Source organism: Cydia pomonella, chromosome 6, assembly GCF_033807575.1.
Source record: "Cydia pomonella isolate Wapato2018A chromosome 6, ilCydPomo1, whole genome shotgun sequence".
Taxonomy (NCBI): domain Eukaryota; kingdom Metazoa; phylum Arthropoda; class Insecta; order Lepidoptera; family Tortricidae; genus Cydia; species Cydia pomonella.
Window position 1 is genome coordinate 14,684,899 of NC_084708.1, and position 15,440 is coordinate 14,700,338.

The window sequence follows — 15,440 nt, forward strand, 5'->3', positions numbered from 1 at the left end:
CCGCTCGGAGGCACAATAATCCACCAAGATGAGGGGATATCAAAAACTCCATTAACGTCATCTATTTCCCTGAACTTTCTTACGACGATAATCATCCCTTCTACTCCACGTCATAACAATTTCATGAAGAATTATGCGCTATAAAACTTACGAATACGAATTAATGTTAATTAACTCTCGCTGTAAATCAACAAGAAAATCCATTTACGTATAATAGACTATGTTAATCATTCACTTCAAAGAGTTCTCAGAGAATTATGTGAACATTATGTCAATAGTTAAGCCTTTGACTTGCGCCATTTGAAGCCATTTTGACCCGCCCGAACCATTCACTTAATCTCGACAATCAGTCCCCGGTCTAACTGCCCCTATTCAGCAGCGAACAGCAAAACACACAATAGTCGTGATATACATTATTGAGATAGCCAATGCCATCGAGATTAGATTAGCCTTTTTGTTATTCTTGTATGGCATATTAAATATGACCTATAGTACAATTTTATGCATGAATTTGAAAGGAGTAAGTATGTTTTTATGTGGTACAGTAGATTTGTTCATTAAAAAGTTTCATATACAAAAAAAAGAAATATGTCATTGAGTGGTACGCAATCATTTGTAACGAGTGCCAAATGGTTCGTTTTACGTAACACACATAGGTAACATATTTTACTGTTATCTTTATACTAATTCCAGTACCTACTGACGAGTAGGTACGTCAAACTATTAGTATTGTTGTGTCATTCATTGAGCTAAGCTAAATATAACGAGCTAGTATAAATGTGACTGTGAATAAATAATGGGATTAGCGTTGGCGATAAGGTTAGTTAAAATCATATTAACTGAGCAGAATTTAAATATATCGTATCTAACAAAAATACTTGGTTAATATGTCAACAATTGTCAACTTTTTATAAATGATAAGATACATGTGGTATTGATAAATCTTGTCCGTATTACGAGCACATATAGGTATTGCATCAATGATGAATGCGTTAATAAGACACTTTGACGGGCTCGAGATAAAATAAATAATTAACATAAAATGCATATGCGCGCAAGGCATACGAGTAAGTTGGCATTTTTACATTTGAAAATACTTTGTAAATTCAATTTAAAAACATTAAGATATTATTAAATAATAATCGCCCGTGGTCTTGCCAATTCCATCCATAGGTACATACTTATACATATACAATACGTATTACATACATAAATCATATTTAAATTAGAAATCGAAGTGATTACTGAAACTTGTTGGAATCTTATATACTTTTTGTATGAAAAGCAATTAATTAACAGTTGTATCTGCAAACTCTTAAACACATTTTAATATTTGGATATATTTATAAAAAAAAAAATTAATTAGCTCGGTAATGGCACTTTCAATAACGTTTCCCAGCTGAGGGCGGTTTTATTGAGTCGAGACTAAAGATGACCGTTTTAACACTCAGAAGCAATATAATATAGTATCGAAGATTAGGGTGAATGGTTAAGCAATAAATTTTAACGGACCTTCGGTTAAGCGTGAAGCAGGAAACAGTTGACAGATAATGGAGGCGAGTGGATGGCCGGCCAAGAGAATGTGAGCTTATTGAATATTCATTTTTGATTGCCCAACAAACCAAGCCTTTTATTGGCCGCGATAGGATATTCAATGAGTAGAACACCATAAAACAGAATGTTGATTGCAGCGTAGGCTAGAAAGTTACGTAAACTAGTCGTATCACGGGATAACCACGGTGAACTAACAACTTTGATTAAATTAACAAAACAAATTAACTTATATGGATATAAAAGTGACGAAGATGGCCATAGGAGCTCTTTAAACCACACCGAAAATTATCGAGTTTCGGCTCATTCAATAGAATCATCTCAAGCGTTGCATCCGAATGCGGCGACGGTAGGCTTGCAATTTTTTCATTATATCAGTTAGTTGTAGAAAAAAAATAATTTTGCAAATAAAGCGATCAACGTTCACTAATATAGTAACACTAATAGATGACGTGGCTTTAGGGACGAGTAATTAATTTTTGAAATATTCATTATGCCTTTTCATTTAAAAAAAACTGATTTTGGCACAATAAATGAAAATTAGTTAAGTATGTGTAATTTTTGTTACAATTTTGGCCTTTACAATCTCAGAGCACTGAATAAAAAATTGGACAATTTAGCCCATTCATTCCTTATTCTATAAAGTATCACTTCAATTCAAAGCAGGTCGTCATACATTTTAAAAGTATGAATATAATGTTTTCGTCCCATAATTATATGATAATGATATATAACTTGCCCTAGTTGCTAAGAGCAGGAAGAAATATAGCATAGATTGGACTTGGTGAGCTGACACTTTCCCCCCTCTTTTGGGGGGGGGGGGGAGTAGGAATGGTACGATCTCGTGGCTACCGGCCCAAATTAGCTATATTTAACCTAAGTAACAATTGTACCAAGCGGCATCACTAGCACACCCTACTAATTCAAGTTTGAAAGAATTATACATTTTGAAAGGCTTTATCTCGGAAACTTTTAGGTCTACAGAGAGTTCTAGTCTCGTATTGTGGAAAATTTAGTCTACTTTAAAAACGCTCTGAGAAGGTACTATCAAAAACTAGTCCTTTAGGGTTATAATCGCCTATATAAAAAAAAACACGAAATTTTCGCTGTTTTCTCGATTTTTTGACAAAGTTTGAGCAAAATTCAGCGCTCGAGGTCTCAAACTTGGATTATTCATTGGGCCAACATCATGAGAGGGTCTACAAAAAATCAGAACTACCGGATTTTACGCAAACGCTATTAGTATAAAGCTACTGGATTAATATTAAAGAAATAAATAAAATACATAAATATATCGGGAAATTAATAGTATTCATTAGTTTGTATTGACTACATGTACCGATATTCATATGCTCCAAATTTGAAGTCATTCGACTGTTTTAGCGACTAAAAACGTATAGCGAAAAAGCAAAGCAATCGGGCCAATCGGGTCGACGGCCTGTTGTTTTCAAAACCAACAAACTTTCGTGACGGTAATTCACGCGAAAATTATACGGTCGATGACTGGCGCACGAACAAGCCTAAATAAAAAGTGCTTGGGTTCTTTTACTACCTAAATCTAGACTTTTCTCTAAACTACCGGTAAGAAATGTTAAGCTCTCATATTTTTATTCCAAACACAGAAAAGTGTCCTATATTTGAAAGTGCTGTGACTACTCAAATAAGATAAACATGATGTGTGTGTTTTATGTAGTATCCTACCTAGTTGCGACATAAACCCAAGATACGAGTTTGTATCGCTCCTCTGGGTACGGAAGTGCTCGCCGTGATGACTAACAGAATTTCACGCACGAAGAGGCCTTATTGGTTTTAGAAGAGGCACCGTTGACGCGATCACGTCCGCTATCCCTGCTCGCCATCGCCCTCGCCTATGGGCGTCACTACCACTTTATTATTTTCTTTATTCCTTTGAACTTTACAATATAAAAAGAAAAATTAATGTAATATTTGCATAAATGCAAAACTCTCGGGACAAGACCTGATATCGCCTCGCTTTTCGCCTGGAAGCTCGATAAAAACGCCAGAGGAAACAATATCGTACACTTCATCGACTGTGATTTAAAAAAAGAACACGCGGATAGGTGAAAAAACAAGCTTGTTATCTTCAATTAGTTTCCGAAGAGAGCGGTCGGCCAGAATCATAAAGCAGAGTAATATAGTCGGCAGCGGGCGGTTTGAAAAAAACACGTTTTGCGGTCCAAAGGCGGCGGTTCTTGCCGAGAAAAGGAAAAAGGGTTACCACGTTCAGGCGAGTATACTTTGGAACTACCGCTGCACTTGATATTATGAAAAAAGATTGTAATAAAATAATTTCATGTTAGTAAATAAATATAAAATATTGCAAAAACAAGGTACAGGTGGCCTAAAACTCGATGTAGGGCATCACACTTATCTAACGCCATAAAAATGCCGAAATATGTACAATCGAGTAACACATAGCAGGTACTCACCTAACAAGCCTAGAACAATCGTATTTAGCCATTTTCATAGCACTTTACTCCTGTTCTGTACCTCTAGTGTAAATTTAATCGACAGCGAAACGTGACGTACGCGTTTGTCTTAAGTCTCATTTAGTATGGGATTTAGAAACAGCGCACCAAGCGGGACGTTTTGGAAACTCAAAATCACATACTAAATGAGACTTAACGCAAACGCGTACGTCACGTTTCGCTATCGAATAAATGTACACTAGGGGTTCTGAGGTAAGTAGGTAATGCAGGTTAACATATACGTATATTAGATGTCGTGACTTCCGTAGGTAGTTACTTACATGCTCTTTGATAGGAGTTCACTAACAGGTCGAACAGCTATCAAGTTTGTTTTCAGTTTGGTTCAGTGTAATACGTAATACACAGTGCAAGATTCCGGTCAATAAGTTTAATTAACGACGCACTGTAGCTCCGGTAAAGGTAGTAAAAGGACTCGTCACAGTTCCGTTGACGAGTACAATAGTCGGAATTCTATTTAGAGAAATACCGTGTTCGCCAGGATTAACCCCTGCCATTTATCCGAAAATGCGCGAGAATAATAATCTGGCTTTGCTGACCAATACCCGTCAGATGGAATTCAAAACTGTAATATTGTTTGATGACGACTCTATAATAATTAATATGAATTTACTCATTTTGATTTAAAACTATAAATTGATGTCGGATGAAAGTTAAACGAAAACACAATAATTTGTCTTTTCTTTTAAAATCTTAACATCTTCAAGTAGTACTACTCCCAAATACTAAAATGACAGATCATTTAATATCCAATCTCCCTGCTTTTGTACTAAAATGAAAGATGAGTTGGATAAATTGAGGCAATATAACTGTAATTTTAGTATCTGTCATAGAAAATGATCGGTAAGCTAAGTAATAAAAAATATTTAATACAATCCTTGTAGAAGGAGCATTAAATATTAAAAGGCTTATCTTGGTTTATCTGATCATTATTTATTATTCTATGCGATCCTGAGTTAATCAACACAAGGTCAAATAGACGTGCTCCGAGCTAGTATTACCAAACATTTTAAAAGCGTATCGCTTATCCCGAATAATTGATGAAGTGATCTTCGACAACGCGTTGTCATTACGAACATCAAGGTCAAAATATACTAGGGACAAGGGTCGCAGTAGAGGCCGATACTTTGTAGATTAAGCAGGCCGCTGCCCGGCTCCCGGATTATTAGAAATGTTTAAATTGTTAATCTGTTATCGAGGACTACTGCTCGGGATCAGATTGCATATATTTCTTCCAGAATTTATTCAAACAATAAACCTTCGTGTCTTATAATTAATAATGCCTATTACCTTCGCATAAAATATTGTTAAATTAACTTCTCTCCCACTATGGACTTATGGCATTCTTGCTTTACATTTTTACAGACTCTTTCACTCGTCGTTGGATCATGCGACCGTTATCTCGCCCGAGTCGTGCGAAAGTGACTTCCATTTACCGATCTGAAAGTCCAGTGTTGTTAGTGTCTTAGAATAGTCCAAAGATCATACAATAGTACGCCGAAACTTGCCGCATTCACGCAAACTGGTTAGTTTTCACAATCAAACCAAGTATAATAGCTATCACTCTTATTCTAATACTCTATCGCTTAGTCATCGGATTATGTCTATATGTATTATAAGTCGTTAGTTGCTATTTTTAACATTTCATTTTGCTATTATCATGACCCATTGTAAGACCACTGAGATAATGAAAACACTTTCAGAACACTGATTCTGACCATTGCACTTCTTAGGTTTTAATTAATCGAAATTTAGAAGTAAATATGTGTTTAAAACTGTGAATAGTTTAGTAAATATATTTTTTATATGTCTGCGTTTTTCCAGATTCCGGATTTAAAAACACTATTTGAAACGAATCAACGTCATGCGGGCTTTATATTGGTAAGCGTTTTCTATTTTATTAATTAATTCTTATTTGTTTTTATTACGGGTAAAAGATTAAGCAAGAATTATATATTCAATTACTTAAATAGACTTCTAATTAAATCATGAATAATACTCGTACGTAATCTCAAACTTTCTAGAGCAATACAAAAGGGACAGTGCTTTAAGGAGAAATCCTTCTATGTACGAGTATATTAGGTATGTCCTCGACGTTGTGCTCGGCTTTCTTCTATCACGCGGAGGTCACTCTACAAATATTAGCCCAAACCTACTTAGTTTACGGAGTGTTGGTGTCTTGTTGACACATTTCCCACGTCGGAAAATTAAACCTCACCCAGTTCACTACCTACAGGTCAAAGTTTCTGCATCTTGCGTTTGTGAATCATTGTTGGATGATACATTTTTCGTATGTAAGGAAAACGCAATAACCATCCATGCTAGAAGCAATTTACACAGATGCGGCTTGAAATAGATTCTCAGCTAATAGCGACGGTTAGGTAAGGTACTCGTATACATATTAATTAGTAGTATCATTTAGTGTACAATAGTTTAAGCACCCGACTTCTATTGTAACTGAGACCAAATATATGGGTATATGGTAAAAATTTCAGTGATTCATTCACTTCAGGTTCACTTTCCAACGGATCGGGTCGGGATCTTTAAAGTCGGTATATCTTCCATCCGTCCGCCTGTCTGCTAGTAGGCTGCACGTATTTCATGAACTCTATATTTTTCCTTTTTTGAAAAATTCCAATAAATGGTCCAGGTTTATAAATTATTCCAATACGTCACTTGCTTAATTCTGGTACGAAATTAAGACAATAAGTGAATTTTCTTTATAACCGCGTTTAACCAAAAAATATAACATCGTATTTACTACAAAAGTCTTGTTTTACAAGATTTTATTTAACTTGCCCTATTAGTAGGTATGTTAGTTTGTTAGTTAGTGTGAGTCAAATCTTAGAATCTAAGTATCTAAGTTTGACCCACTTCCCGATTTCCGATTGAGCTGAAATTATACATACATGCATATATAAATCAGATGACAATGCAATATTACAATATCATGGAGCTGATCTGATGATGGGGAAAGAAGGTGGCCACGGGACCTCTGTCATAAAACAACGCAAACGAATTGTGTTTAGGGTTGTTAGAATTGTTCGATGACAAAAGGAATAAATATTATATTAAATTAGATTGTTTGGTTTAGTGCGATTGCCAAGTCAATATATTTATATAAAACATAAATGATTTTTAATATTGATATGGTCACTATAAGATGTTGTTAGGTTAGCTAATGACGTAATAGCTTAAGAGGAATTCCTAGTTGCGATTTTTCCATACAAACGCTCTCGACTGATTCCTCCCTGGATTTTTAACCTAGAGCAGTGATTTTTTCAAATAAGATCAATATCATCAATATCTGTGCCGCTATGTTTTGCTTTTTTGGATTATTTTATTTTGAAGAAAGATACAGCGCCTCGAAAATCGCAAAAACGGCTCAATTGAATTGGCTGTAAAAAAAGGCACAGTATACAAATATGACAAAAAATATCCAAAAAATCAAAACATAGCGGCATAGATTATTTCTTCCTCTTGCAGTTTCTAAAATTTCATAAAGATTGGTTGCGTTTTGGAGGAGGAAACAGTCGAGAGCGAAACCTCGATTTTTGAGTTTTTTGCGTGTGAATTTTAGTCCGAGCTGCAGTTGTCCTTATCGCACGAATTGGAGGCGGAGACAGTTTCTAAATATACGTACACAGGAGGAATAGTGATGGGCATAACATGTTAATGGTTAAAATGAGAAAAAATACACCAACAATCAACAGTCGATCGCCGTAATATAACCAAAATACCACGTAGTTCTAAGTAAAGGGTGCCATGTGTTTTCACACTCTTTAATGTAACAACTATTATGTACCATGGTTTTGAAATAAAGATTTCTATTCTATTCTAATCTAAAATATACCCGTAATGGCCTGTCACTTCAAAACGTTTTTTTTTTCTTACATTACAGGTCACGTAGTGCTTATGTTTAGTAATTTTTACTATTAAAGGCCTGTAAATAAAGCTAAGTAGGATAATAGGTACAACCTGCTTATTCTGATTAAAACATCATAAATACCCCTTAACAAATTGATTGTCTTGCATTGCTCACACTTGTGCGTCACAAGTAAACCACTAGATAGCAAATTTACATTACGGCTAGCCGATGTCAAAATAAGGCCCATTATGAAATTCGGCGGTTCAACGATTAAGGTATGTTGGGCTAATACCGGATGTGGGCGAAGAACGTACCAAATTCATTTCTCCCTAATTTGGCTTTATTTATTTTTTCATTTAATTGGTTTTTTTTTCGCCCTCTTTTATAATTTTATTGATTTTCCTCTAGTCTATTGTACTCAGTGCTATATTTGTCTACCATTCTTCATCAATTCTCATCTACTCATAGGTTAACTGGAAGGAATCCCTTAAAGGTTATCAGTTCGCCTTTGTACTGCTTATTCTGTGCCATATTTATATTTTGTCTTTTGTACAATAAAGAGTTTATACATACATACATACAGATGAAAACAAGCGGTGATTATTTTAATTTTGTTTACGACAAACATGTCCGATGAAACTCTGAAAGGTTTGTGCAATTTGATTCTCGAATTAAGACGAGATAGAGTGCATCTATGGAAGTACGTGTGTAGACAAGACATACGCCCTATGCCTGAAATTCATTAGTCCAAGAAGAAACCGAATAACTACATCATTACTCATGTGTTTATTTTAAAGAATATCTGGAGCAAATTGTTTACGGAGCTTGAGAGCGAGACGAAATTACCAGGATTTATCCTAATATACACTATACCTGTCCTTACTTTACCTCCGGAATATCTTGAATTCACGTCCAGTTGGATATTAAGGTCAAAGAAGAAACGCTCAGAAGCTGAAGTACTTACAACACCTAGTCTATTACTATCTTGTATACCAAATTGAAAGCAATATACATATTCTTCCATTACTATAAAGTATGTTTTTTTTATTCCATTCTTTTTAAAACTTTTTTACATAATATTAGGTCTACTTGGGCGGCTTACAAGTTAGTATTTTGTTTAATATCTTGTAAACAGAAAAACTATGAAAGTTACAAGAAAAAAAATAACATGTACACTGCCGAAGTAGACCTAATATTATGTAGTACGAAAGTACCTTCACATACGGATGCATAATGTAGATGTGAACACACACATATATAGTTAGCACTTCGAAATTAGTTTCCTTAAAATGCTTCAAGAGGGCTCTCTTTTCCTATATATTGACTTTACTCTCTCTCTACGATCCTTACATTTTATAAAAAAAAAGATTGTATATCAACTATATATATATAATTGCTATATTTTACCGTCAAAATCGCAATTATTAGCACATTGTTTACTTATCAAATTGCCATATAATATAAGTATCAAAGTTTGGAGCCACAATTTTACCAAATTTTTGTATCAGGGTTAAGATCGGATACAAAAATACGAGAAATAGAACATTCGATGACAACTTTTAAGTTTGTATTGTTGGCTGCAATTTATATACGTAGGAGAAGGCTAAACACCGGACCTATTTTTTGTGGTACCTTATTCTTTTTCTATTAAAAACAACTTTTATTCACCATGCGATGTTCCCCCCTTGATGGCAAAACACTCGTTACCCTAAAAAAGTATGTCTCATCTTTACACATGTACAAAACTAAAACTGTTATATATTGAAGATTACCAAAATCCAGGCCGAATCTTTTTTTTGTTGAGAGGATGTTTTTATACGGTAGATGAAGTGTTTAATGTTGTTTAAGTCTTAAGTATTGTTTCTCTTGTTATTATTTAGTATTTAAATGTTGCCGTATTTTTAGATTGATATTTATTTGATTACTTGTAGGTACCTACATTTGATAAGTTCTTTGTTGTTGTTTTTCTCATGTTTTTCACTTTATGTACATATATTCAAACACAATTCTGTATTGTTCATGAATAAAGATACTATGACTATGACTATGACTATTATTTAACGATTTGCTCCGTACTTCAAGAATCTGACACGATCTAAAAAAAAAATTCGCGAGTTCTCTCAATTGGTCCCAATATTGTCCGGCATTACTCCAACATATCTTACCCAGATTGTCATTACGATACGTTCTTCAATAAGGCGGCATAAGTTTAGCCCCATCGTACTACTACTATTTAGATTGTAGGTTAACCATACCTACTTACAAAATTTCACAACACACCATGATCACACCCAACTTATTGTCACGGATAGGTACGACGACCGAAGCAAGGACATCATTCTTTTTTGCAGTCTTTATCTAAATAGTAATTAATAGATACAGTATAATATAAAAATTAAAAACAATAGTAGGTGATAACATCAAAAACAACTTGCGTCGGATGGCGCAGGATGAATTCCGGCCGGCTCGTCGGCGATGTCAACGGAACGGCGCGCAATGAGCGAGCGCTCGCGTCTCGCATCTGTGTGCGCGCACTCACACTTAGATAGCTCCCGCTCCCGCCCACCGCAGCGCGACAGAAACATAGCTTCAAAAATTCGAGATTTGAAAAGTTGCTCAGCTAGGAATTGCTCTTAAGACAGAAGGTCCCTTAAGTAGGGACTGAATAAATTAACCGACTTGGTATTACATGGATTACTGAGTTGCGAGACTTGTTTTTTTTACATCTTATGTTGTTGATGGCATCTCCTTTATTTTTGTAGATAGTCCTTCTTTTTTTCTTTTCCGGTTCTGCTACTTCTTGAATTCCATAATATTATACATATACATTTGTGATTCATTCACTGCAAATGTAACTTTGTAATCCTATACATTTATATCGGATTACAAGGTTATTTCTTATATCTAGAAAACTGACAAAATATTTGAGTTTTTCCTTGATCTACATATACAATAAACACTAATTGTATTCTGAATTTGAAGGTTCTATATCTGCTAGAAGCGCCTTAGAGTTTTGTTGACCGGTCAGTCAGTGAGTGACAAAATTAAGAAACTTTGACTAGTTATAGGTATAATTCTTAAACTACTGGTTTAAATTGAATGAAATTTGAAATATAATGTGTTTATACAATACCTGCTTGGTTACTGAAAATTCAGGCTTCTAGTTTTATCCACAACGAATTTATAGGGGGGTCGAAAATGGCCTGAATGCTTCGAGAAAAGGATGGATGTGATGGTACGGCGGTGGCGCTTTTTTGCTCGATTTAGCGAGCAGATATTTACCTAAATCTTTGTTTATCCTTTATCTTGAGAGTTCACATGAAAGTTACTAAATATTTTTAGATATTTTTACATAATATACATAAATTTTAGTATTACCGGAGTACCATCGATGTGATAGGAAATTCTAATTTTCTTACCTTACCCCAACACACCTTATTCAATTTCCATTCGAATTTAGCGTTAGGAGACAATAGCCCTAGGCCGATGTTATTCCCATAGCATCCACTGTATCTGTGAAATACAGTTAACTAATCATATTATGATAGCTAACAATAGCAAGTTAACAAGATATATGATTCGGTTTTTGTTTGAACGCTCGAACAATATTAAACGCAAACAACTTATTACTGCCCCGGAGGCGTTCACCTGACTATGAACCTAGTACTATTAATTTATTTACCGAGCTAGGCTAAGCAAATATAGCCTTCGTTTATTGTAGCCTTCAGGCAAAGAGAACAGTTTGTCGCAGATCTGAGTGCTATTATTCCATTGTGCTTTTTTATGGTTCCTTACCAAAAGGGTAAAACTGGACCTTATTACTAAGACTCCTCCGCTGTCCGTCCGTCTGTCAGCAGGCTGTATCTCATGAACCGTGATAGTAGATTTCTGTTGCTGCTACAACAAATACTTACTAAAAAGTACGGAACCCACGGTGAGCGAGTCCTAATTATTTTACAAAGTTAGTGAAGTTATGGTCAAATTGCATCCAAATATGTATTATGGTCAATTCCTTTTCGGCTTCAGCAGGCATACTGATCATTTTAACGCCCCGCCAGCGCCAGTGCTAATAGGTTGTTTTTAATCATTCCGATTTAATAATTACATAGCTGTACACATATGTATAGATAAACTTAGTCTATTTGCAAGTTTCTGCCATTGTGTATATTTGACTCAAGTTTCAGTTTAGTTTTGTATTGTTCTGAGCGTTGGCTGGCGAAATCCTACGTTCAAATCACGTTAACTTCTTGAAGCCAATTGACTTATGGAATACGGCTATACTTATAGCTTTTATACTTAAATAGCCAACTTTTAATCAATATTAAATTCTGATGGGTGTTTAAGTCAAAATGGCCGATTGGAGAATTTTGCACTTTTATTTTATTGAAAATATTAATAAGCCTAATGTTTATATAGAAATAATCATATTAAAATATATGTTTCTTTGAAACCATTATTTCCATGATTCTTTGTTAATGTCATCATCAATTCAATTTAATTCAATACTTTAATGATAAAATAAAATTTTACATGTCAGGTACACTGTGCTCATAGCTAATCATCATGTAGAGAATTACTTAAGGCATCAAGTCCGCACTTTTGTACCTTCATGTATTGTGCAATAAAGTTTAAATAAATAAATCATGCCAATTATCACTTTATGATTACTTGGTGTTTCAATTTTCATTTCATACGCACAAATTGCTGTCTGAAACATCGATGCCAGTGATGGGCATTTGCTCCCACACGTCCTCGCTTTATCATTGCGTAGGTGGCGGGTTCAAATGGTAGGCAATCCGACATTGTCTGCCTCGCGGGGTGAAATTTATGTTTAAAAGTTCATTGATAGTAGCACTATTCCGACATTTTCATAAAAAAAGTTATAGAATACCTGATAGTAACTTAAAAGTTTTTATGAAAGTGACATCTTCTAAGTGCCAAGACATTTCTCAGTTCTTGAAAATGTTATGTAGTTCGATTTATTTATAAATAAAAACCGGCCAAGAGCATGTCGGGCCACGCTCAGTGTAGGGTTCCGTAGTTACTCTTCCGTCACAATAAGCTAAACTGAAACTTAAAGTATAGTAAATTATTAACCAAGGGATGAAACGGTACCTTTCACCCGAGTTAAACAAATAGGCAAATTTGCATAATCATTAGGTACTGATTATGCAAATTTACCTATTTGTTTAACTCGGGTGAAAGGTGTTAAAGCAAAAAAAAAGTTGACCCCCACTTTACGTCTAGGGGAGGTACCCTAAAAAATTTTTTTTATATTTTATTGTACGACTTTGTCGGCTTTATTGATTTATATATCCATGCCAAATTTCAGCTTTCTAGCACTAACGTAAGCAAAGCCTCGGACAGACAGACATACGGACATGGCGAAGCTATAAGGGTTCCTAGTTGACTACGGAACCCTAAAAACCACAAGTATGTATATGGCGTCGGTGAGCAGTCTTAATAATGACTACATAATTTATCTCTAATTGAACTAAATACAATTAAATTCTAATGATACTATTATAAATAAGTAGATAAACTCTGCCCAATCCTTAGCATTCTATTCTATATGTAGAACGTTTTCTCTACAATAAGTTAGCGCGGGTAACGAAGGGTGACTTTCATTAACTTTTCCATTCTGAATATTTTGATACCTACAGTCCGTTTCTAGAATACTTTGTGAGAAAGGGCCGTAGCCGAGGCATCAATGTGGTTATAGCCAAATTGTTAAGGCTAATTAGAGTACTTAGCTAATTAAACATATCCAACAAGTTAAACCGCAACGATACTCGGGCGGCGAGCCGACGTCGAGGTCAGAGTGAAACTTCAAAAGTCAACCGAACGCCCCGAGGTGCAGGTTTTAGAACGATCAGGCCAATTCGAACGTGTACAGGTACAGGATGTCAGGACATCGAACCGGTATTTGAATGATATTGGGATCATATCAGTTAACTTTAGCTGACATTCGCGCGGGCGCCTCGCTCGCACTAAAAGAAATACGGACAAGTCAGAGGAAAATGAACGCGTGAATGACAGCTAACTGATAGGTATGACTCCAATATCATTCAAATATCGGTTTGAACGTTCGAATTTGCCTGTATCGTACACGACAGCTTTTGTAGCGATAGACATACAGCAGTCGCAATACAGTGGCGCTGCTGCACTCCAACATGTTCCATACCAGATATGTTCGTTTTTTCTAGATTTACCCCATAAGTAGTTGTAACTTTATTCCTCCAAAATTTAATCTGAGTAGATAACTATGCACTGAATTATTGTGTTGTTTACATGTTGTTGTACCGCAATATCATAGAAACCCTAGTATTTTGGAATAAAAAGTTAATTACCACTACTGTTGAGGTTAGAAAATTTTCTAATCTTAAGAATACGGCGTATATGCGCCTAAAATATTTGCGCGACTTAGGGCCATCAATAGTAGGAACCTATTTTTATAGGCTGTTTATTTTTTAAGAGTAAACTGAAAATAAATTGTAGATGTAAAAAGTGCCGAGCGATCGTTCCGCCTGAAAATCGTGTGCTAAATTTTATATAAGGGTTCGAATGAGGGTTGCCTGCCTGGATCCGAGTCGAAGGTTACTTCCATCTGATAAATAAATAGCTCAATTAGCACCTTTCATATTACGTACTTACACATACATGAACAGATTATAGATTCTTATGTGCTGGTTATTATGATAAGTTCTTTTTCAACTCTTGTTAGGCTGAAAAGTTCTAATTGAATCTCTTTTAAAATTTGTAAGTCCGTTAAAAATGGCATCTAGTTAATATATCTATACAGTTAGCGTTTTAGCGGTATCAAAACAGCAAACTACAAGTTAATATCTACTAACAAAAGCTCAAACGATTTGCTCTGATTATAGAACAGACACCAATCAAACACAACAACCGTTTCAACCGCTGATAATTAATTATGCGTAATGATCTTCCGTGCGGAGAGTGCGGAGAAAGGAGCAATATTGAGAGCTGTTTTCACACTATGGCGTTGCTCAGGCCGTGTAATCCCATTGCGTTGAACTGTCAGGCAAACCAGTGTAACTAGTCCCTCGAATCTATAACAAGTATGTCTAATCCAACACGAACCCTTTGCTCTAAACCGTGAACGACGTTATTGAATATCAAAGTCACGGAAACTGCCGTCCCCCTGCCGACCAATCCAACTTCATCGGCTCGATGGAATGACTCTCCATTGTGAACCCAACAAACTTTATTCCTTTTAGAATTACAATTTACTAGAATAATTAATCATACATATTAATGAGCTAATAATGAATAATGGAAGGCGTATAAACACCCCGAGACTTTTCACAATAAAATATCGTACAATACTTTGTGGTGCATTAACTTATAAATATTAAAGCCGAACGACGCGCCGGCAAATAAAATTTTGTTGATAACAAAAAAATGCAACGTTTTTTTGTATTTTCCAGCTTCCGCTACAAAACTATTTTCGTCAGACAATGACAATTTTTCAAAGCTACGCTTTATAAACA

At 35.2% G+C, this 15,440-nt stretch overlaps 1 protein-coding gene across 2 annotated transcripts in view; it reads left to right on the plus strand.

Annotated features, from left to right (window-relative positions):
• Positions 1-752: 752 nt before the first annotated feature.
• Positions 753-15,440, plus strand: part of LOC133519066 (major facilitator superfamily domain-containing protein 12-like) — an 86,883-nt gene continuing 72,195 nt past the window's right edge. Inside the window, exons 1-2 of one of the 2 annotated variants that reach the window (XM_061852958.1) lie at positions 753-819; positions 5,883-5,939. In XM_061852958.1, coding sequence (XP_061708942.1) covers positions 5,923-5,939 — 17 coding nt within the window. In that variant the 5' untranslated portion in view covers positions 753-819; positions 5,883-5,922. Of the gene's footprint in view, positions 820-5,467; positions 5,584-5,882; positions 5,940-15,440 lie in introns of those variants that run through there. The other variant, XM_061852959.1, reaches the window with a different exon arrangement.